Here is a 24,097-nt window from a genome sequence, read left to right on the forward strand (position 1 = left end):
GGAGACGCTGTAGTACATATGCCAGGCCTGTAAGTGGCGCTGTAGTCTGCCACAAAAGCAGCGAAGAAGACTTCCCGCACATGGTTGCCATGGTTGCCATGGTTGCCCTTCTGTTTATTCTCCGCTGTGGCTCTTTTTCTCCATCCCCGAGGTAAGCGTTTGCGCCTCCTGCTTTAAAACAAATTCATAATGACTCTATATAATCATATATAAGGGATAATGTGCAGCGACGCGGTCATTATGGGGAAAAGAACACCGACAGGCTGATCAGGAGCCGACGCGAAGCAGAGGGATCTCGATCAACATTCTCAACAAAGTAACAACATGACTCCCAATATTAATTGAAATGCTTTTATGGATTTAGAAAATTAATTAAAAAAAATAGTTGTATTGATTTAAATTGACATGCATCCGCTAACAAAAATTGTCCGCTGTTACTGTTTGAACTAACGTAGCAACGGGAGGAACTGCTTCGATAGCGTTTTTGAGGAACTTTTTGATTACAGATTTGAAAACATTGTTGCTTGCTTTAAAATTAGCACAATTCATTATGTCAAACCTTGGAAAGTAACTAGATATCCCTGCCCTAATGCCAAATGCCAACTCCCCTCTACTGCAGGGGGGCGTGGTCAGTTGCAGCTCACAGAATCAGCCCCCTGCAAAAACAGGGCTGGAAAGAGCAAATAGAGCGAAATGAGGCATGGCTAAAATGCAGGATCTGTTCGGTATTTTGAAAAAATAAATATATTTATATACTTTATATAGGTATGGCCCTACAATATATGTTTAAAATATAGCATGATAGGTTCACTTTAAATATAGTTGCACATCTCTGACTTACTGATAAATTTATTTGAATACCCTCTACCTCACGTAATTGTTTAATACTCAACAGAATACTACAAAATAATCAGCTAACACAGAGACAATGGTCTTCTTTAGTATTCTCTACGCACAAAAGCAAACAACAAACTAGTACAATAGTTATTAAATGAGCAGCCAGGACATTAAGGCAGGACATTACAGACAAAAGGTAGTTTTTTCTTGTACTTGTACATTTTTTTATTTTGTTCTATTTTGTGGCCTATATTTTATATCTATATCTTTAAAAAAATCTATTTTTTTATGCCAACTTAATAGTTTTCCATGTGTATTTAAAGTTAGTTCAATCTCAAACAACTAGAATAACTGTCTCCATCTACCTCTCAGCCTCGCATGGTTTGAACATGCTTTAAACCCGTCTGATTATTACATTTTTCTCTATCATTTGTTGTGTCAGTCTGGGACATCAGACTAAATTTCCAGTATGTCATCGTGTCTGCTGTCTGATGGCATCACCGGCCGCTGATTGGCTGCCCCGCCCGCGAGCTGCAGAGGTGGGAAGGGGGCGTGTATGGCACTCCGCGCGCTATATGTAGAGCGCGCGCTGTGCAGGATCACACAGAACTCAGAGCAGAGCCGGACATACACACAGCAGGACCACAGTATTCAGCACACACACAGGACAGATTCAGGATGCGTGCAGGGACCCAGCCGCTGCTCGGCCTGCTGCTGCTGCTCAGCTTGCAGGGGAGCCCGCTCACAGAGGCCTGCTCCTGCGCCATGACGCACCCGCAGGACGCCTTCTGCAGCGCCGACATAGGTGAGTGAGGGACCGGTGCGCTGTCCGGGGCCGGGAACTGCTGGGGCTCAGCGGGGTGATGTTTGGAAGCATGTGTTAGAATAAAAGTGATCTGACCTGCGGGACTAATAAAGGCATTCTGATTCTGATCTGTTTACTGGATGAGTATACAGGAAACTTGCTATTAAGATCTACAGTGACATTATTTAACTACTTTTGACTTTTACTTAAATGTTTACACCAGTACTTCTTCTGTTATTTTCAGAACACATTTCTAAAATAGTTATTATTTAATTGTAGTGTTTAAAAGTAACAGTTACTATACTACTAAATACTGTACATGAGTGTTTTCATTGTTTGCTACTTAAGTACACAATCTGAGTACTTCTTCCACTTCTGTTTAATTGAATAACTCACTTGAGCGTTTAGCTTCTAGTCAGTGAACGACTCTGGTCCAGAGATGTAACTAACAGTGATGGCTGTTAAACTAATGCAATAGTTGCCTAACATTTTCATGGCTTTTTTCCCTAAAAAATTACCCACATTAATGTTGTTATGTTCAAGCTACAGGAAGAAGTGGTTTACATTGTTGATGATAAGTCATGGTAGTTGATTCAGGTAGTGCTTATTTATGAGCATACAGCACTGGCATGTCTGTCAGCCAGCGCTCGGTTGTAACTCAGATATGCTCGGCTTCTGGTACACAAACAGCCACGAGGGGGGGGGGGTTACATAGCTTGTTTTACTGCCTGGTTATGCGTTCCCTGACTCCCCAAAATAATATGAATTTGGGATCTGTATTAGCCTGGCCTCTGTTTTTAGAAGCTCAGGATTATGTGATCTGCAGGGATGGAGAGTCTTTGGGGTGAGAGTTTCCACAGTGTGGATCAGAGTGTCAGGGCGGATATGGGTCAGAGGATTTCTTCACATGTGCAAAGACAAAGACAGAAGCTGACAGCCTTGCTGAGTGCAGCTGATATTTTGGTTACATATCATTTTAAGAAACTCTGACATACTGTATAATCAAGAATAATCTCTCAGTCTAAACTGAATACACACTGCAGAATGTGTAGCCCATGTGTTTGCCTAGTGTCGTCTTACACGCTACAAGGGAAGTCCTAGTTATTGCAGCAATGCCCCCCCCCCCCCACACACACACACACACACACACACACACACACACACACACACACACACACACACACACACATACCCACACATATATAATAATAATAATATATTTTTTAATGATGGTGCACTTACTGCCTGTCACCAATAGAGGTGACACTGCTAATGATACAATAACATGTACGATTGATATTGTACACTGTTTCCTCTCTTTGTGCTAAGCTAAGCTAACAGGCTACAGCTTCAAAGTGATATCAGTCTTCTCATCCAACTCTTGGTGGGAAAAAACACGTTTGGACTATTAATTAATTATTATGACCTTGTATTTTATCGATAGGTGAAATAATAAATAACAACCTCCAATACAGCATATTTATAAACTCTCTTGCCACTAGCTCCCTTCCCGTGAGATCCAACAGCTTTTCTCTACCTAACTGATCACCTGTTGTTGCATTCCAAAAAATACTTCACATCTAGGCTTTAGCGTGGCTTTAAAATACTGTTTCATTTGCTGTGTCCTGTTCACTCAGTACTGTGTACACCATCGGCACACTGCAAGGGTTTCGTGTTCCAAAGGCACCTCAAATGCAGCCAAGAAAATAAGGCTTCTCCAAATATGGAGGACACAACCAGAGTATTTCACGTTGGTGGAAGTCACTTCTTTTAGATCTGAGGTAGGCGGGAGATCACATTGATTCTTTGGTGAATTATCCGTAGAGTCTTGTGACGGAGGAGGTGCCCGGCTGGAGTAAGGGAAAAAGAAGCAACCACAAACACTCATGTGATGCTTTCACAGTCCTGCAGATCTTCAGATAGCTTTGGTGTTGGCATCCGCTGGGACTGACTTCAATGGCAGCAGTGATCAGCTGTGAGCCCCACAAATCCCATTCCCAACGTCCTGGCTTGGCTTGTGCTTTGAAGGAACCCATCATCTGATATCTATGAGCAGGCGCAGGTAATGGAGGCTAGAGAAGGCTTCACCTCCCATAACTTGTTGGTCATTATGCTGTTGTGCATTATATATAAGGACTCTCCGCAGATGTTACAATTTACCAATGTTCGCTCAACACTCCGATACATTGTTATGTCCGGTTACTCCAAATACCAGCCTTTAACATAAGGCTACTCTTTCATAGTCAAGTAATACATCAATGAATCAGAGATCTCATAAGAACTCCTACAGAGCGATAACTCTTGGGATTTAGATTGTGGTTGTTTGTTCGCACTTGTTGGAAACTTTTTGTATGCATTTCATTTGTTCATTCTTAATTCACAGAATGTGTTGCATGTGCATAATTGTATAATGATAAGCAATTAGTAACCTGCATTTCAATTGGATAAGGCTAGCTTATTACCCTGGCAGTGTTGAGTATTGCTTTGTCTGTAGCACAGTCAGCTTCAGGTTGTTGTTGTTGTTGTAGGTCGTAATTCATTATCACCTGCTATAAACATCCCGCCGCCTGTAGCCCATGTACTGTGCGTTTCTATTGGTCAGTAGGTGCAGAGATGGCTGTTGTAAACGCAAACAGAGCCGATCCTGAGCCTAACCTGTCGCTGTGCAGCTGACGAATATACTTCTTCTGAAACACTGGTTGGATGCTGCAGTCACGGCTATTTCATTCATTAATCTGGGTGAAATGTACTTTTTCTTGGACTATAGTATTTCAAATGCAGGTAAAATGTCCTTATTAAATATGCCATAAAGTCAAAATGTGTTAAAACAGGCATTCAGCACTATAGAATAGCACTTTTATTCATGTTTATTCAAATGTCACAAAGTCATCCTTCAATTTTGGTCCATTCTTCAATTTGACGTTTATTTATATCACCTGCACTTTTACATGTATCATAGTCAAGTCCAGATAACAACAAGAGTATGGGTTTGAAATGTTAATGCAGTGAGGGAGAAACACGGTTATTCTCACCGTCTACACCAAAGAAGGTAGGTCTGAATGTTCTCAATCTAAGATCTGAAGTTGAGTTCAAATCTCTTGTTTTTTTGGCAGTGACCCATAATCACATGCAGACACTCAATTGGATGAATCACACTACTTTAAAGGTTTGGCATTTTGGAAATTGTGTATTGCTTTCATTTCAATTGGATGATGGTATTTAAGACATGTAAGTGGGCCATGTCCTGCCAATGCCCCAGCTTCCTTCTTTGACTGGGGACTGAGTTGGTTGCTATTGGGCGGTTGGGTTAAAGTAGTCCATTCACAAGGAGATATGAGCAGTGCTTGTTTTTCCAATGCCCTCAAACAGCAAGATTAGAGGCCCGGCAGTGAACTCTGGCCCTGAGATTTAATATGGTTCTGTAAGGACGCTGGTTCCCAAGCACTGGGGGTGACAGAGAAAACCTTTACATGCTCGCACCGCAAACCAGGTCAGTTGCTGAGGATTAGGTTGATATGTGAGAAACGGATCCCGCCCTGCCGTGGGTGTTTTGTGCAGCATAGAGCAGCTTTGTGCAGCAGAGCAGCTTTGGACTGATGTCTCCTGGTACTAACACACCTCCTCCTGCTGCTAATGAGTAGCATTTAGTTAAATCACCACTCTTTCTGTCAGCTTTCCCCCAACCCCAAATATGCAGGTCAACAGGTGACAGGTGAGCTAATGCAGCTGTAATGAGATGCATTATGTCACTCTGATCAAATTTCAGTAGTTTTCCCAAAAGTGAGCTAAAATACGATGATATATCAAAGGTTTTGGATTATGTGCAAGCCTCGGATGTTTGTCCCATGAGCCAGGCGTATCGAATGTCCACTCCGTCCCTCCCTTCACTGATGACCAGCCTCTTGGGGGTCCACTATTTTAAACAGGAGGCCAGCACAGGGGCCATGGACATCAGCCTAGCACACACTACGATACAGCTACTATTGCACCACCATCCAACTTTATTCGCCTTCATCACTTGTAAAGGGAGCACTGAGTAATTTCGCCGAGAAAGGTCAACAATTATTTCTCACTAGAATGTCAAGTTTGATCAACGGTGGCTTGTTTCTGAAAAACAAAGTCAGACTCTTACAAATAAAGCTGTAAAACAGATATTCCAAGTATTGATTGAACTAATATGGGATTGTCATTCAAACAGCAGTAACCCTCTGACCAACAATTCTGGGAAAAAAAAGACACATGGCAAGTGAGTGAGTTACAAAGATAAAAAGAGATGGATATGAAAAGCAGGAACCAAAGGAGCAAAGCATGCTGGGAAAACACCAGGCAATCTGTTAGGCTGTTTTGGAACCATGTCTTTGTTGTAATTCAATTTGAATACAATCAAAAATCGATTAAAATGACCTGTTGCTTAGAGCGTTTATCGCCTTGTTAAAACTGGAAGTCGTATCAGAGGCAGTGATGAAAGCGTGTACTTCAGAGGCTGCCTTTGCATTTTACTAACCAGTAAGTAGACCATGCAGGATTTCTGTTTCAGTGTTTATTTTTGAGCGTGGTGGTGTCGTCTTGAGAATTCCTCTTCCTCCCACACTCCTTGGAGCACTTTGTGCATACTAAGCTCAGCGTCACCCGCCCTGCGCCTCTCTGCTTTCTCTTCCTCACACACATACATGAATGAGTAACCTTATTCTTGTCGAGCCCGCAGTTTGCCACATTGTTCGTAGGCTGAAATGAATGTTGCACTAAATTACATGCTCACCTTAAGATTTAGCATTCGCTATCACGCTTGTGTAATCCCCTGCTTTAGGCGAGAGATCCTGAGTGAAACATGGATTTACTTCTTCTTGTTAACTCTCTTATCACGAAAAGCCTCCCACTCTTGGAAATGTATGTCGGATCCTCCGCAGAAAATACAGGCCTGTAATTCTTCACGTTAAGCAAAGTAAGAGGGAGGGAGATTTTTTCATTAAAGTACAGAAAGACGATAGATATATCAAATAGACTATTAAAGTCTGAATTATTAGCCATTATTATGTGCAACATATTAGTACGTAACAAATAGTCTTAATCGTGCCAATTATGTAAACCAATATAATGCTACTACTTCAGCTGCTTGATATCATGCCATATTCACCATATTAACCATTACTCGTCGGTGACCAATAGAGGAATAACTGCACTTTGTAAATTGTAAGGCGTAGTGTACGGTGTAGGTGCCAAATAATATTTAAAAGAAATTCCAGGTCGAACACATTTAAAAAAATGCAACCGCTGGATGACAGTTAGCTGTTTAAAAACGCTGGGATTTTCTCTGAACAATCAGTGGTCCGCTGTGTTTTGATGTCCTGTATCGGCTTAGTACCTTAACTGAGGTTGTACTAAAAAAGTATAACGGCACCAGGTACAATCCACAACTTTTTTTAGAATCATGCTGCATGTCAACATTATCAATCAACAATATTATGAGGCATCTGTCATTACAGCAGGTAGAACTCATCAATGTTTTTTTCAGTATTTAGAACAAACAGTGGGGTCAGTATGAGTTCAATGACAGTGTGCTGTATATCCTTATGAGGCACTGTATGCAGACAAATGAACATGTTCAGGTGGAAAAGAAACATTTGGGAGGTAGAAACGTTTGTCTGCATAGTATATTCATAGTTTCCAGTTGAACCAGGATGATGTGAGACTAGTTATGGGTTAAATAAACACTCTTAACATCGACTCTTGACATGAACAGGCAGCTCTGTAATGGGATGTAAAAATAACCTCCGAATTGAGAGGAGGTCAGGGGTCAGTGCAGGGGAATGATACAAATCCTCTGTCTGGAGCAGCTGAGGCCCTCCACACACCAGCACCAGCTATTACTGGCTGCTGTCCAACAACAGGGAACCACACCAGCTATTACTGGCTGCTGTCCAACAACAGGGAACCAATCTGGATGTATTCGGGTCAAAAAAGTTGACCCGTGGCCCTTCAAACAGGAACACTCGTTTCTTCTGAGGGTTGCTTTTGAGGTCAGGGCAGAGGAAGAAACTAGGTTTTGGGGTGATGGTTGGAAATAACAGCAGCAGTGTATTTAAGAGAGGCTTCCTGTTATATCTGCACATTCCTCTGTAATTGTGCCCTGCTTTCCCTGTAATTGCAGTGGCAAAAGTATGTCAAACTGCATTTGGGTACATCTGTTGGGTTCATATTAAAAACAAGTTGACAGATTAACAGATCAGGTGTTTTCCACCTTGTTCTTGTCCAAGAGCTCATAAATGACTTGTTGGTGCCTTTAATTGTTAAGATGACAAAAGGTGAAAAACAATCACCTTTATGCTCTTGACAGAATGTTCAACTTTGCATTTTATGGTTGTATGTTGGTAAGGTGTATATATTCCAAAGCACCGTTTACCGTTGGGTACATCCTTGAATTGACGCTCTGTTCACTTGCAGTGCCCTCCATGGGTGGCAAGCTAACAGGTGGAATCCCAATTTGTCACTGCACAAAATGTCACTGTATCCAGGGTTAGGTTACCCTAACCCTAACCCATGTAGTTTGTCAGTGCTAATTAGGTAATGTTTGCATGCTAACAGCATAAAGCATCCAAGTACTGCCGCACAGAGCCCTGAAGATGTATCTGATCAATTTATTTGTCATAAGGCGCTTTCACACCAAGTACTTAGCCGTACTTAGTTCCCAGTACTTAGTTCATCAGACCTCTTTAATTCTCGTGAACTAAGTACAGATCGCGTTCACACCGGAATAAGTTCCTGGGGAAGGATTAGGCAAATGAAGCCGCTGACGTCACTTCTTCTTCTTCTGCTTTGGGTTTACTGGCAGGCCGCAAACAACTTCACGGCGTATACTGCCGCCCGAAGTCCCCGGCCGGAAGTCCCCGGAGTTGGGGACTGGCTTCAGTAGAAGCTGCTGGGTAAATCGCCAGAACGCCGACACCTCCTCATCTCCACTGCTCCAATGTTTTTTTTTGTGTTGCCACAAGTTACTCTCTCTCCGTTTGTGTGTTGGGCTAATGCTAAAGGCCACTACACACCAACCTGAGACCAAAGAACGCGTACCGAAGGCGTCCCGACTTTTATGTCCGCTCCATCGCCTGCGTCGGCTTCACCACCCGCCTACGAACACCCGCCTACGAACACACCGCAAAGACTTCAGTCGACGAGTGGCAATAACTGGGCGTGGTTTGTAATTCGCCCAGCCAATCAGAAATTGGAACCTTTTTCTCCCCAGGAAAGTATCTGCTCTCTAGCAGGGACTAAAAAGGGGGTGAAAAGGTTCTCATGAACTAAGTTCTAGTTCCAGATCTTTTTTGTGTGAACGCAAAATCCCAGGAACTATCGGAACAAAAAGGGAAAAGTACGGGGAAAAGTACTCTGGTGTGAAAGCGCCTATAGACAACTTTAAAATAAATATTCCGCACTTTCATGCATGCTCAGAAACATTCCTCAAACAGAGCAAATTACGTAAAGTAATTACATTTACTGTATTAATAGTTTTGTATTACAATGTACAGATTTGAATGAACTTCAAATTTCAGACATTCCTTAACTTACGGCAAGCCGGTGAACTGATTCCTGTGTATTGAGTACATCTATTCAGCTCATCTATAGCACCTACAGTGAGCAACACCAGCTAATGTTAGCTTAAAAAGGCAGCACACTAAATGCAACAAACTACCCTCATCCACAGAGCGTGCAACAGAAGACTGACTGCATTTCACTCAACAGCTACTCACGTCAATAATAATACTACGTTTCTGAAAATCCCATATAGTACCTCTAAATAAAAATGAACCTAAAAGAGTCCTGTGTATTTGTATTGGAAAGCTTGTGGATTGCCCACAGTACTTGGATTGGTTTAAAATAAGCATTACTGGGTGTTTAAATAAATGCTTGGTTCAATCGGTGGTCTTCATCACCAAAATAAGTTGGAGGTCACCACTTTTGGGTGGCCATGCTGTAACTGCTTCCTGTTTGAGTTTGTGTGCCCATTTCCACTTGCGTGGAAGTAGGAGAGTTAAACCAACACATACCAAACAGAGCATTCCACATGCCTCATTTCTTCCTCCAGAAAAATAATGAAAGGCTTCTAAATTTTTCGTGTGAATATGAGCCTCTAAAGAATGTGTTGAAGACATTCCAGCGGGAGAAGATAACAAACAAGACAAGTGTTAGTTGTGAATGCGGCCGGTGGGCGGTGTGCAGCAGGTGAACAGAGACTGACATCTGACCCGCAGCTCTGCCTAGACTCTATTCACCGGCTCCGAATATCCTTCATTTCTCCCAGCTCCCTGGCCTCCCACAATAAGCACCCTTACACCAACATGAGTTAAAGTAAACAAATCAAAGTCCCCACTGAGTAGTTTCACCTCGCCGACGTCAACATGAGGGACCTGCACTCAGATAAGATCTTTTCCAAGCCCTGCTCCCAAAACAGAAGGAAACAGAGGAGACACGCTGCAGCTTTTTACCTCATATGACTGGTGTTGTTAATCAGTAAACAAGCTGATAGGAGTCACATTTTGCCCTTCATGATCTGAATATTACAACTACACAAACAAAGCCAACATCCCAAATGTCTGTAAGTGATTGGTACAAGTTCTACCTTTTAGAAAAGAGTCATCTGGACAATCTTCAACCCCAGCAGTAAGAATGAATCCTTGGTACAGGGACAATGCCTCTTCTTCCTCTAATTCCTGTATCAAACATCCCCGTAGTTTTTCCCCCAGTGGCCTTCCTTGGCATACTGCAGCAATGCATAAAATCAGATACACGGATTAACTGTGGTGCCAACCGGCCCTGAAATGGTATTTATAATGGGACTGCTAAGGCCTCCTACTGGCCAAGGCCGTGCTATTTGATGGATTCGATAGGAAGGCTCATAGTTAAATGTTGGAGCAGTTTGTTCAGTTTAGTTCAAAGTCATTGACCTGTCCCTCTCCTCTCTTCACAGTGATTCGAGCTAAAGTGGTGGGCAAGAAGCTCCTGAGAGATGGACATTTTGGAACAATGCGCTACACAGTCAAGCAGATGAAGGTGAGTGGTCTGTGCTGATAAACCTTAAAGGAACACTAGGACGTTTTGGCAAACACACCTGCCCCCTTTCTTGCCAAGAATAACTTGAGGAGACTGATACCAGTTTCATGTATGCTAGTTAAACATGAGCCAGTATTGTTAGCGTTTCATGTTAGCCTAACTTACTTAAATACCAGAAGGAGGGGAAGCAGTCATGCTGGCTTTGTTCAGGGGAGTAACAATAAATCATGCTTCTAGTCTTTAGATGAGCCAGAGACTTGTATCAATTATTGAACTTGAACTTGGCAACATAGTCAGTTAAATGCACTTCCTATTAAACTAGGCCGTAGAGTAACATTTGATCATTTCTGATTGTAACCACTAGGCGATAACACTATTGACTTGAACTAAAAAAGCTATATTTCTTCCATTTAACAACACTCCCCTATGTAAAAGCACAGGCACGTCCAATGCCATACACTGGATGTGGCAGGAACTCTTTAGAAAGACTTTCTGTCCGCCCCCTCAGCCGCTGTTTGATAGCTGAAAAGCAGCTTGGGATACTTAGTGGGAAAGCCCGCACTTCACTTCCTCTGTATTCTTACATAACGCTGCATATTTCTGACAGATGCTCACATTGGCCTGCTGCTCAGACAGGAGCCAGGCTGGAGGATTAGCAGCTTACAGGCATTACAGCTCCACCAAACTGCTCGCTCCCAGTGTAAACATTTCAACAGAGCTGTGCACTGCGTCGCTACAATCCCAGCTCGTACAAAAGCATTAAGTGGCCTCTTGTTGGTGAAGCACACCAATCATCACTGTAAGGATTATCCTCAGGCATTAAATGTGAACTTTGCACCTCTTGCGTTATTTATTTGTATTACAGTCTGCTGGTTTATACTGCAAACAGAGGTTTTCCTTGTGGGCTGTAATAGAATGTGATTCCCTCCAAATTTAAACAAATCCTATGAAACTAATCGCCCTAAGCCTGAAACCTCTACAGTTGGAGGCTTTAGTAACAGTTTGTTCTGCTTTTTCTGGGAGCGACGCGTCTAAACAAGGATTTCCTGTTGTTCCCGGACAAATAAATTACACTGAAGGAAACATAACAGGTCTCAGATTGAACACTGACGATTGGCTCTGCATAACTGGGGTAAATAGAAGGAGCTGAGGTCCCCACTTTAACAATGCCCTTGCAGAAACAGCATCAAAGTCAAAGCACATTACACAGCATAATCATGTTATCTATGATTAGGTTAAGGGCAGAGCCTAATACTCCTCATCCCAGGAGGCATTCCTTAAGGAATGTCATCTGATAAAGCCCCCGTACTGGTTTCATTCCTGATTTTATATATATACATATATATATATATACATATATATATATATATATATATATATGTATATATATGGGTGCAGGGGGTGGGGGGTGTTGTGCCAGGGTGAAGGGTACATCATTTCACTTTTAGTTCCGGTTTTAACGTCAACTTTGTTTTTTTCGTGTCTTGTAGATGTACAAAGGATTTGAAAAGGTCCAGCACGTGCAGCACATCTACACAGACGCCTCGGAGGGTCTGTGCGGAGTGAAGTTTGACATCAACAAGTACCAGTACCTGATCACAGGTGAGCTGAGGGACTGACACCATGTCAAGAGTCAATGTTGGAAGGAAGATCATTTCAAATTGCATTATGGGAAATTATGGATCCATTGTTTGGAGCTTTACCTATGGTCCGAAGTAAATCAAATGCTGTGCCCTTAACCTGCTTTCCTTCATACAGCTAGCAGGGGGAGACTTCGATTGTAGTCTGATTGAATTGAAGTCTATCAGAAAATAAGGCTACTTCAAACTTAATTTGTTACCTGCCTATGGTCTCAATCTTTAGTATCAAAGTCGTCTTCAATACAACAAAATAATGACTGTGTAGGTTTAAGTCCCTTTGAGGGTAAAATAGATGAAAAAAAGCAGTGTCACAATATTTTCTAAAGCGTTCAGTTGTACTTATGTTTGAAAAACCAAGAAAATGCAAGATATTAGGCTACTGACTTTCTTATTGCAAGTCCCCTAAAAGTCTCTTTATATAGGAATATGGTCAACAGTTCTGAGAAAAGCTTATTAAGTACAACATTTTCCCACAGATGTGTTTATTTAAATTGATGATTAATATTTGTATTCAATTCAAATTGAATATTAATGAAAACATTTCTGTCAGGTGATTGCTGTTGTTCAGATGCATTCGAGAGTCTTTCCCACGGCATTAGTGTCCCTCACTCCTGTCCTCCCCAAATGGCTTCTTCATTTGTCCTGTGACACAATCTTTCCCACTATTTATAACCTACTTGTTGACACTGTTAAGGCCCTTTAAAAAAAAAAATCCTTTAACTTCTCTGCCTGGCGCACGGCAGAAAGCGTTCCCTCTCTTAGAACTTGTAATTAACAGCTAGCAGGAAGCGACTGGCGTTTTCCAGCACAAGCTTTTATGAGTTGCTATTTCCAACAGAGGTGCAGTTTACTTTGGACCCTGCGGTGCTTGACGTATAACTGTCGCTAAGTCCCGACCTGTAAATGAAGTAACTGCACCCCATAGTGCATGTGAAGGAGACTGCGTTGCCAGGCAGCGAAGGCTATGTTTACCCTGCTCGGGTGCGAGTGACATCACTGACGTCTTTCGCTGCTCTCAAGGCGTCTATATTAAGTTCCTGCATACGATCATGACTGCATAACAGCCAATTTAAAGGGCCTGGCTCTCCTTTGATGGAGTCCGAGTGCTCCGGCCTTGATCAGTATTTTCAGAGCATGTCACACATTCAACACAATGTAATAAGCCTGCAAGTGACTCAAGTAATCCCAGTGCAGGGATTCACTGGATTGGGGGGGGGGTTGGGGTGACCACGTGGTGACAATAGAAGTCTGCTGACCTTTTGATATTCAGAAATAGGGGGTGTTGGTTTAATACCGGCTTACTGTGTCAGATTGTCTTACCATAGATAAACAAGTTGGATTGCTTGAGCAGTATGTTTATATTATCTTGTGTTTCAGACAGAGGATTATGAAGTTAGGTGAATAACACAATGAGATACCAGCAATATGATACCAACTTTGATTAAATGACTGCAAATGAGATGAGATTAATAACGTTTATTCAAGCTTCGAAATCTGGTCGGATGGTTTTCCACTTTAGTCCAAACTGAAATATCTTATTTGTTGCATGAAATCAACACGCTGTTGACCAATTCCCTCCATCTTTTCCTCCTCAGGCCGAGTGTACGATGGAAAGGTCTACACAGGGCTGTGCAACTTCAACGAGCGGTGGGAGCGCCTCTCATTGGCCCAGAAGAAAGGCATCAACCACCGCTATCAGCTGGGGTGCAACTGCAGGGTGAGTGGAGAGCAGCAACCTCACCAGCAAAGGACACAAAAGATGAGGGAAGAGGAGGCAGGAGGAAAATGTAAACTACTCCTACATGTCAAATTAAAAACTGGGTTGATCTATGAAGCCCAAAAGAGTTCTATCTATGAATACAGCAGGAAGGAAAACTAACTGAAGTACCCAACATGTGAAGGGTCAAACCAATTCAGGCTCATTATCGTTACTGTTCCAGCTACATTGCAACAATCATTTACTCCTACTTCAAATGACCTTCATGCCGACATGGCTGTTGTTACTGGGACTGAGTTATGAACCAACATTCCACATCATAGATTCTTAGAAACCCAAAATAGAGAAAACTATTTTTTTCAAAATCAGTGGAAGTAATTAAATAACAGCTCTGGGAATCAGTTGTAATGGTACCGTAGCCGGTCGCTGTGCAGCTGCCAACCAGCCGCGGAGTCCTACTGTACAGCCGTTTCCTGGACATCTGCTAACACCATCCACCCCTATCAGTATAAGTGGATTAGGAAAGAGACCTATTTGTTCCCAGTTGAGCTACGCCTGTGAACTGTGCTCAGAGCGTAAATGGCAGCAGCCCAGAGGCATCCAGAGAACGCCTTCGATCAGCTGACACTTCAGTCAGTAAGTACAGGCAGGCGTAAACATGATCACACTTATTAAATGCGCTCTGCATTCCTCCACAAATGCTGATTTACTGCACTGGAAGGCAGGAAGTGTGGCGTACCGGTTAGAGCATTATTTTCCACACATCATTAAAACTATTCCAACGTCTCTGAACCACTGAGGACACACTCTCGGGATGAGTAACAAAAACACCCAGAATGGGAAAAGTGCCCTCTATCTTGCTAATAGAATTTTCTCATTCAGATTCATAGAAGTGCAGCTACATGCAGTCATTAAACAAAATGTTCCGTTCATCACTTCTTTGAGTAGACAAGTGACTCTTCCTGTCAATTCACGCTGTATATTCAACCGTGAAGCTGCTTTTTGTGCGAGCACCTGGAGGTGTGACGCATGAAAGGCGCTCAGTAAAATCTAATTGAATCATTACGAAACTACAAATACATCACTGCTTCACGAAGATGGCTGACATTCGTTCACATTTCACAGCACAAAGCCATGAATATGCCAGGGTACGCTTACTGGTTTTGCATTTAGTTTTTTAAAGAGCTGCCTTTTTACAGCTCATCTATTAATGTGCTGCAGCAAATGACTGAAAGGAAAAGAGCAATGATAGGACTACATGTTCTGGATGCTACACCCTGTGGCCGTGTCTCAATTCAGGGACTGCATCCTTCGGAGGCTGCATTTGTAGACCGCATACGTCACTTCCGCCGAAAGAAGGCTGTCCCAATTGGAAAAAAAGACGAGACTCCTCCGAATGCGGCCCACGAATGCAGCCTTCTTTTCCCAGATTTGAAGGATACATCTGATGTATCCTCCACGGTCTACCATATCCCAGGGTGCAATGCGCGCAGGGAAGAGTGAGTTTTTTCCAAATGAAATGGCGGGATTTGTAGTCTTTCTAGTTGAGTATTTTTCATGGTCTTATATTTCAACAGTTTTACGACAAACTGTGACTTTTTTGACATGGAATTTTTTTTTAAATTGACAAACATCATATGTGTAATTCGTGAAACAATTCAAACGGGATCGAAAGATAATCTTTCTCTCCCCATTGACTTCAATACATAATTTTACCGAAAGTAGATGGGTGGGACTTCGCCTCTCTGATGAAAGTTATAATAATAGAAGAAATGAAGCTGCAGAGAGAGGATGGATATATTCTTACCTCTACTTTGTGATAAGATGAAAATACAAAATTAAATTAAAATAGTAATTGTTAAACTCATTGTTTATTTCATTTACTTTTTTTTAACCATTATTTACAACATGTGTACATAAGCAGTGGAATAATAGGATATCTCTAGGTCATTACACTGTCTTCAGTTTAATTTTATTAATACAAAAAATAGGTCATAGAAAATGTTTAATGTTTAATTTAAGTGTATTTCAGCAGAGCGGGGGGTCACGATGCTGCTGGACCTGGAGGTGCTGACCTGGGGTCAGTGGGACATCATCTCGGCTGATTTAGTGGAAGAAGGAGAATATGAACTGTTATGATCACAGCTATTAAGATTAGAACACTAATATTGTTAACAATCAATATATACAACATGCTTTTGTTCATTTAAAAAAACATTGTTTTATTATTACAGAAAAATTAAGACTTATTTTAAATATGAAATAATATGATAAATTACATCAGCTATATATAATTTACTTGTTAACTTACTAATGTAACATTACTGGGGCTAAAGGAACAGTCTTATTTACCTGGCCATGGTCCTCTTTATTTCATCGCCGTCGGTGATCTCCAAAAAATGTTAAAGGTAAAAGAAAGGTTTCTGGATCCTTTTCAGCTGAGTTAGCTTGTAAGCTAATTTGCTAGCAGGCTGCTGGTGCAGCGCAACCGAACAGCGCGTATCACATGACGTAAATACGAAGCGCTCCGTAGGCTAGAACGTCTCATTTCGTAGGCCGCTCGGTCCAGCCTACCCGGTCTACGTGTAGGCTGCGTACTCCAAAGGGTGCAGTCCCTGAATCGAGACATGGCTTGTGAATATGTTACACTTTTATATTTCAACCGAATCATATACTCAATTACTTCCTTCCAGGCTCATACGTCATACTGTTGTCGACAAGTTATATGCTACTACCGATTATTGGTAGCTTTAACATGTTAATAAGTTCAATAATTAAGCAGGAATGTCCTTTTTTTGTAAAAGTATTCTTATTCTCTTTCTTGGCAAGGTTTAGAAAAATTTATTGAAACCACTCTCAAATCTGTATGCTAAATTTGAGTCATGATACCGTTAGCTTACGTTAGCATTAGCCTTCAGGCAGTAGTAAACAGCTAGCTAAGTTCTATCCAGCTCTTAAAAATGACAACAACGAGCACATGTGTGAAACAAACAAAATAAAACTCAGTATGTTAGTCTAGAGGTGATAAATGTGATTTTTTGTAAAAATGGAGCGACCTTCTGCTTCTTCATGTTTCCATTCTTTATGCTAGCTAAGCTAACTGCCTAGTGGCTCTAGCTTAATCTTTAGTGTAAATATAATTTAGCTTCAGATTATTTTAAGAATGAAGCATTATTGAGACATACCAAAAAATAGAGAGTTTTTGGTTCAAAACATATTAGTTTATATTATTACTGTCAGGTAAGGTATACCTGTAGTCACCTTTGGTCTCCTGCTTCATGGCTACATCCTTGGTTTTGCTTCTGTCCCTGTAGATTAAGTCCTGCCACTACCTGCCCTGCTTTGTGACCTCTAAGAATGAGTGCCTATGGACGGACATGCTGTCCCACTTCGGCTATCCGGGCTACCAGTCCCGGCACTATTCCTGCATCCAGCAGAAGGAGGGCTACTGCAGCTGGTACCGGGGCATGACTTCACGCGACAAAACCGCAATCAACGCCACTGACCCCTGAACCCTGACCCCAACGCACCCTGCCCAAACCACTGACTCCCTGACTCCGACCAATCCCAGGTGACAGCCTCTTTTAAAGGGGCAAAAAAGAGAAAAGAGTAAATCCATTGCAGTGCCTGTTTTGTAGCACTTCTGACAGAAAACTATACCTTTTTTGTTGTGCACATCGCCCTGTTGAACTATCGACTTTCCAAACACGAATCGAACTGTCCTTGAAAGTGATCAACCTTTATTGGATCCTCAGGAATAAACATCAAGCAGTGACACGTACACAATTTGAAGTTTCAATACCAATAGCATTGATGTTAATAGGTGAGCTGTGTTAGCCTTCTGCTAACCTGGTAGCCAATTATCACTATGTCAAATGACATTGTTGCTACTTGCTACAGTTAGATGGACGGTGTTCCACACATCCAACTCTGTAGATGGAGTGCCAATGTAAGGTATGACCTCTGAATGTTATACCTCTTATTTCGTCCTCAAATTATTGCATTTTCTTTGAAAATTGTATTGTTTTACAGTGAAGTATACATGTATCAATTATGTTCAGTGTTAACTGTAACGTGTCTTTAAGGATTATAGAATCTCTGCTGACCTGAATGTTAATATCACAAACAACCCTGTACTGTTGAGCACTGTTGAATATCAGAGAGAGGCTAAAATAAATGCTCTGTTATAGTGCCAACGCAGAGAGATGCTCACTTCTGGCCGAGATGGTGATATTTTATTTTTTGCTGTATATAACATAAGCTACAGAAATGAACTATAAACTAATCTGAAACCTCTGTAATTCATTTATTTATATGTTTATTAGATTACACAGAAATGATGTGATATCATCTGCATAAAAAGAAACAAATATATAATAACTGATCAAAACTACATTGTGACAACCATCGCAGCCTGCGCACCCCCCAGAATGAGGGACCAGGCTATAGTCTGGTACTCACGGTACTCCTGTCTGTTAGCTCAATCCAAGAGTGGTACTCCTCGTCCAATGAAAGCCACAAGTTCAGAGATATTTTGTATGTGTATATTCAATCTTTTGTATTTAACTATTTCAAATTGACATATATATGTCAATATATATATATATATAAATGATAGTAACAATGTTGTCACTACATTTTTTTTTTTCACCTGTTTTTTCTCAGTGCCGTACCTTCAATCCATTCCATTAACAGACACAGGTTTGTCACAGCCCTTCATCACTAACACAAAGTATTACATCGCTAATGCACTGTGGCTTTGACCAAGTTTTCAAAAGCGTTTTTCTAAATGTTGGGAAATATGCTTTTTCGCTTTTCTGATTCAAGTTAAATGAGTTTAGCTTAGTCGCTAAACTAGCCATCTCGTTGGAGCTGGAGGTTCATGTTTAACACACACGTTAGAAGCTTATAGAAGCGTGAAACTTCCAGAAACAAAGTAAAACGCCAATTTCCTAAAATGTAAAAACTTTGTATTTATTTATCCATCTCTATTCCAAAAATGTGTCTTTCATGTGAAACAGTATTTAAACCACCTCTGGGAACTAAAGCTAAGGTCGGATCACATCAGAGGAGGAAGATTGTATCTGGAACTAAAGTCAAATATTGACACGTTTCTCTAAATTATTAAAAAAGACAACCCTAAAGCTATCTTATTTTTGTAACTCGCTCAAAGTTTTCTACACAGAACTGCTGAATACTTTTCCTTCTGTCTGCCTCCTCTCGATGATGACTCTTTGGCATGAGTACGCAACATTACACCGAGTCCGGATTACGTGTCATTTAGTTTTAAGACAGTACAACAGAAGTTAATAATTACTGACCTTCGAGTCGCGTATCAGTAGAGATTTTATTTTGTACAAAACATGTCCTTTCTGTCTTTGTACTGTATGTGTTGACAAAGCTCTTTCTCCAGCTGTGGCGTTTCTGTGTCACTATTTCTGTGGTTCATGTTTGTGTAAATGTACTGTCTGCTTAACACAGAAAGACTTGGTCAAGTTTAAAAAATAACCCAATCAAGGAAGCTGTGTACAGTCTGATTCCTGAAGTGTGTGTGAGGGGGGTTCCTTGTAGGGGTTATAGAAGTGTTTGACTTAATTTCTGTGTTTTATATTTTTATAATAAAGATTTAATGAACATCTGCCTACAGGAGGTTTATGGTGATTTATGTGTGTTGTGTGGATGAAGAGTAATATCTGAGGCACTCACCATCTGTGTGTGGTTGGGGTAGAAGGTTTGTTCATTCAGGGGGAATTTCTCAGGGCCGAGAGAGTGGTAGAGCTTTATCATCTGAGAAAACTGAAGAGCAAAAAGAAAAGACAGTTAGATGTCTTCATTAAAGCAGTGGAGGACAGGAGGGTTATATACACCTGTGTTCAGAGCACAGCATTCACAATCATCCTCTCAGATGCTTATACATGTGATCCAGTACAGTCAGACACATATCCCAACACAAATAGTTGTTCTGACTTCCTCTAACCTGCCTTACGTCCTTCAGTTAACAGTGCTGAACCTGCTGCATCCAGCTGTTGGTTACAATGACAGTGAGGATAGCTTGGTTTAAGTAAATACATTCTAAACCCACCAGTAGATAGTTGAATGTTGATACATTATTGCTGTATGAATGATTGGTTTCAAACCTGGGGAACACTGATATTTGTAACAAATAAAGTTTTCTTTCAAGCTAGCAAAGTCTTTGAGATTCATGTAAGCCTGATTTATTCACAGAGCAGACCCATCGGTCAAATCCCAAATATAATAATAAGACGTGTATCTTGCTCGAGAGCGATGTTTACCAAAGTGTCTTATTATATTCATTCATTATGGACTTGTTATAATGTCTCTCCACATATAAAATATCTGTGTAAGCATGTTTTCAGACATATCAAAACTAGAAGAAAAAAGCTAAGAATATCAGAATCACTTTAGTGAAAACTGTCATAAATGCAGCTACAGCTGATGACAGTCGAGGTGTATGGTACAGTCCGACCTTTTTGTTTGTCTTTATGCTTTAGTGCTCTAAAGTTCCCTGTTTAAAAAGCCATAGGGCCTTTTTTATCTATCCTGCCCAATGTTATAACTGACTTGATGGATGACCTTGCTGTCTGTTATGGCTTCCAACGTGGCAAAACTAATTTGGGAACAGAAGAACAGAATGATTTTCAAACAGTAAATTATCATTCAAAAAGTATAAAATGTCAGTATCTATGGAGAACAATTACCACGTCCCTACCATTAACACTGAGCAGAGAAACGAGACCATCTAAAAACGTATGGAATGCTTCGTTTGAAACAGGTGTAAACATGTGGTAAATGAGCTACGACATGTAAAGGTCATTCTTTTACACAGGGTGGTTCATACTCCTTCAATTATGAACACATGCAGAGAGTTTTCACTGCTCTTCCTCACAGTACAGCGGGAGTCAGAATGTGTGGAGGCTCGCTGCACCGACTCCAGAGACGGCCCTTCAGCTCCCTTTAAAAGCCTTCATGAATCAGGGTTAAAGTAGAGCAGAGACCAGTAGAGCAGCTTACCACCCAGGGCTTGCTGCAGAAGTTGTAGATGGAGAAGAGGGAGTTGCTACTCGGGACGCCGCCGAAATGCAAACCAATCACGAGGTTCCTGAAGTCCTCACCTGGGACCATGCTGTAGGCGTGCTGGCGAATCAGGACGAAGTCTGGCTTGAAGGACCTGCAACAAGACCGACATGGAAATGAAACCATCAGATGGTGGAGTTTGGCAGGGTGGGGGTTATCAATCTGCAAGGCTCTGAGAGAGTAATCTCACTTTGAATAAGCCCTCCAATGGAAGTGCGTTTTTGACCTTGGGATAATGTCCGTGCAGGGCTTTTTTATGTGCTACAAACAGGGGCGCCGTTTGCCGACAAGCAACTGCTAGGGGGCCCCCAGAGGGTCTTACAGCTCAACTGGCTACAAAGCATATCATAGTTTCTGCTTGTCCAATGTGAGGGTCTCAGGACAGAGGGTGTCCTATTCGTCTTCATATTATGTATAAAATAACAAATGTAAATGTGTGATATTGGATAATATAACTAAACTTTGATTGATTGATATCAGGTATGAGTATTCATTCAACGATATTGTCGAGCATTTCTGACCTAAGTATTCCAATAGCAGTCTCAGAATACAGAATTCCGAGATCCATATCCAAGAACAAATGTTACGGGGTAGACCTTTCCATGGCATTAGCGTAACGTTACAGAAACACAACGGCGAAAAGCACTGTTTTGAAAATGTTTCTCCAAAACACATGGGTTTAGACGCACGCTTAAATCACAACCTGTTCCATCCATTTACCCTCAGCGAGGAGGCCAACATGTTGGTCATCGATACGATTCTGCTCCAGTCCGACTAGTTTACACATTCAAAGATCATAATAAATTAAGAAAAGACAAAGAGTCACATCCTAGCCATTTTAATGCAAAAAGGAACTTTAATGTGTTATATTGTAAAATGAAAGGATAGGATACAATAAAAGAACATCATTCAATGGCACTAGATTTGTTTCTAACGGTGTGGATGTATTATTGAATGGATTGCCATGATATTTGGAGCAGACAATCATGTCCTTCTCAGAATTATTTTTAATATTTGTAGTGATCCTCTGACTTCGCACCTTGTGACATCATCAGGTCAAAATTGTGTCAGTACAGTATCAGAAAGAATTGTCAACTCGTACAGTGATACTAACAAGCTAAGGTAGAATATATTCCTGCTGAACATCAGCATGAATCGCTGGTACACACATTTTATTTTAAATTGTGCGTGAGAACTATTTAAGAACTTTTGTGGCTTTTTGCCCTAGACTAATACACACAAAGCAATACGCACAGAAGTAATCTAGCATTAGGTGCTGGGAAATATTATAAATTATGGGGCAAAAATAAATATAATTGATATGTATTTTCAACTTTCAACTTAATTCAAGCTTATCCACTCAAAGTAAAAGGCCTTGAGTGCTCCTAGAATTCTAATTGCTTCAAATCTCCTGCAGCTGACATCTTGAAGCAAGGATATGAAACTTCACCCTCAAAGCAACGTACACTTAGTCCCCGCCTCCAGACCACTGGAACAGTGTAGTTGCCATGCCAGTTATCTTGGTGAGCAGTCACCTGTGCTGCAGATCGGGTGGAGCACAGAATGTGTTCTGATCATCAGGAAGGTGTTTGAACACATCGACATTATGTGATTCTTTAATGAAAGTTTGAGAAGAGCTTTCTGTTCATGACTCTGACCTGTGATCAGACACCACATTCACACACACAGTCGGGGCTCCTTTATTCAGTGTGTGTCGGGCTGAGGGGTGAGGAGAGGCTCCTCGCTGCACCTAATCTTTTTGGACCAAATCTATCCAATTAACACAGCCTAATCCTTCCTTTACAAAGTGTTCTGGGAGCAGTGCCAGGCAGCCAGCGTTTCACATTACCACAGGAAACTCTCTCTGACAGCAGCCGTGTTTCACCTGCTTACGTTCAGGTACTGTTCATGCTTCAGATTACCCTCATTCTCTGCACTTTTCTATCACATATTTCATCCTATTGCAAGTGTTGCCTGTATATCTGTATATAGCCTCTCCAGCTTTTACAAGATATGATGCAACCATACACTTGCATTGCTTATGCTTTCTACTGGCACATCTGGAGAACATTTGGGTTAATTTATATACATTTAAAGTATGTAGTAAACTTATTTTACACACATACAACATTGAGTACAACGCTTAATGCTTCCCTGTTAGTAAACACACACACACACACACACACACACACACACACACACACACACACACACACACACACACACACACACACACACACACACACACACACACACCCCTAAAGAAAGACTGTAAACACACTATATAAACAAGGATTGACACATATTTGTATAAATACTGATACCATTCGTTCATTTAATTTACGTAGTGATCTTTGTTTTATGATGCTATGCTTTTATTACTGCTTTTGTGCCAAAATGCCATTGTTCCTGAGTATAAGGACAATAAAGACCATTCATTCATATTTCGCATGCAATACTTAACTACCATGTACAGAAAGCAAGGTAAAGTCCATGATGACGTCTATACAAAAGGGGCTAACAATCAATAAAGACTGAAGGAGATTGTGTTTTCATATAGAATCAAAAAGACTGTCTTAGTACAAATATGTGATTTCTAAATGTGTTTTTTGAGCGACAAAATATATGTTTAAGGGTGTATAAAGTCTAAAGGCACTTTCAAACAATTGTTGATTAAAACTTTATTTTAGCCTAGTTGCTAACTGTGTCTGCTGATGGTGCTGAGAAGGTAGTGTATAGTGGGTTTATCAGCTTCCACTGAAATACATTGATAGGAGCAGTGACAGTAAACCAAAACAGTTTAGCTGAAGCCAAAATAAATTCAATAGTACTACAGACCCCCGATTAATAAAGTGCATAGGCTGATTTTGCCATTTCTAGCAAAAACCCAAAGTCAAAATGGAACAACAAGGTGCTCATGGGAAGTGTATTGCTGCATGAGCTAAGACATCAACTTAAAAT

At 41.1% G+C, this 24,097-nt stretch overlaps 2 protein-coding genes across 2 annotated transcripts; one reads left to right on the forward strand and one right to left on the reverse strand.

The window, feature by feature from the left end:
- The first annotated feature begins 1,439 nt into the window (after nt 1-1,439).
- On the forward strand, nt 1,440-19,677 carry LOC104961579 (metalloproteinase inhibitor 3). The gene is made up of 5 exons (XM_010789894.1): nt 1,440-1,642; nt 10,602-10,684; nt 12,175-12,286; nt 13,920-14,041; nt 17,356-19,677. Exons 1-5 carry the CDS (start codon nt 1,516-1,518, stop codon nt 17,551-17,553), a joined length of 642 nt encoding a protein of 213 aa, XP_010788196.1. The 5' UTR covers nt 1,440-1,515; the 3' UTR covers nt 17,554-19,677.
- LOC104961580 (synapsin-3-like) lies at nt 19,026-21,886 on the reverse strand. Its single transcript, XM_010789896.1, has 3 exons — nt 21,840-21,886; nt 21,074-21,230; nt 19,026-19,837 (listed from the first exon to the last, which is right to left on the reverse strand). The coding sequence occupies exons 1-3, from the start codon at nt 21,884-21,886 to the stop codon at nt 19,694-19,696; spliced, it is 348 nt and encodes a 115-aa protein (XP_010788198.1). The 3' UTR covers nt 19,026-19,693.
- Nucleotides 21,887-24,097: the final 2,211 nt, after the last annotated feature.

The sequence above is a fragment of the Notothenia coriiceps genome, unplaced genomic scaffold, assembly GCF_000735185.1.
Source record: "Notothenia coriiceps isolate Sejong01 unplaced genomic scaffold, NC01 NC01_scaffold00033434, whole genome shotgun sequence".
NCBI classification, from domain to species: domain Eukaryota; kingdom Metazoa; phylum Chordata; class Actinopteri; order Perciformes; family Nototheniidae; genus Notothenia; species Notothenia coriiceps.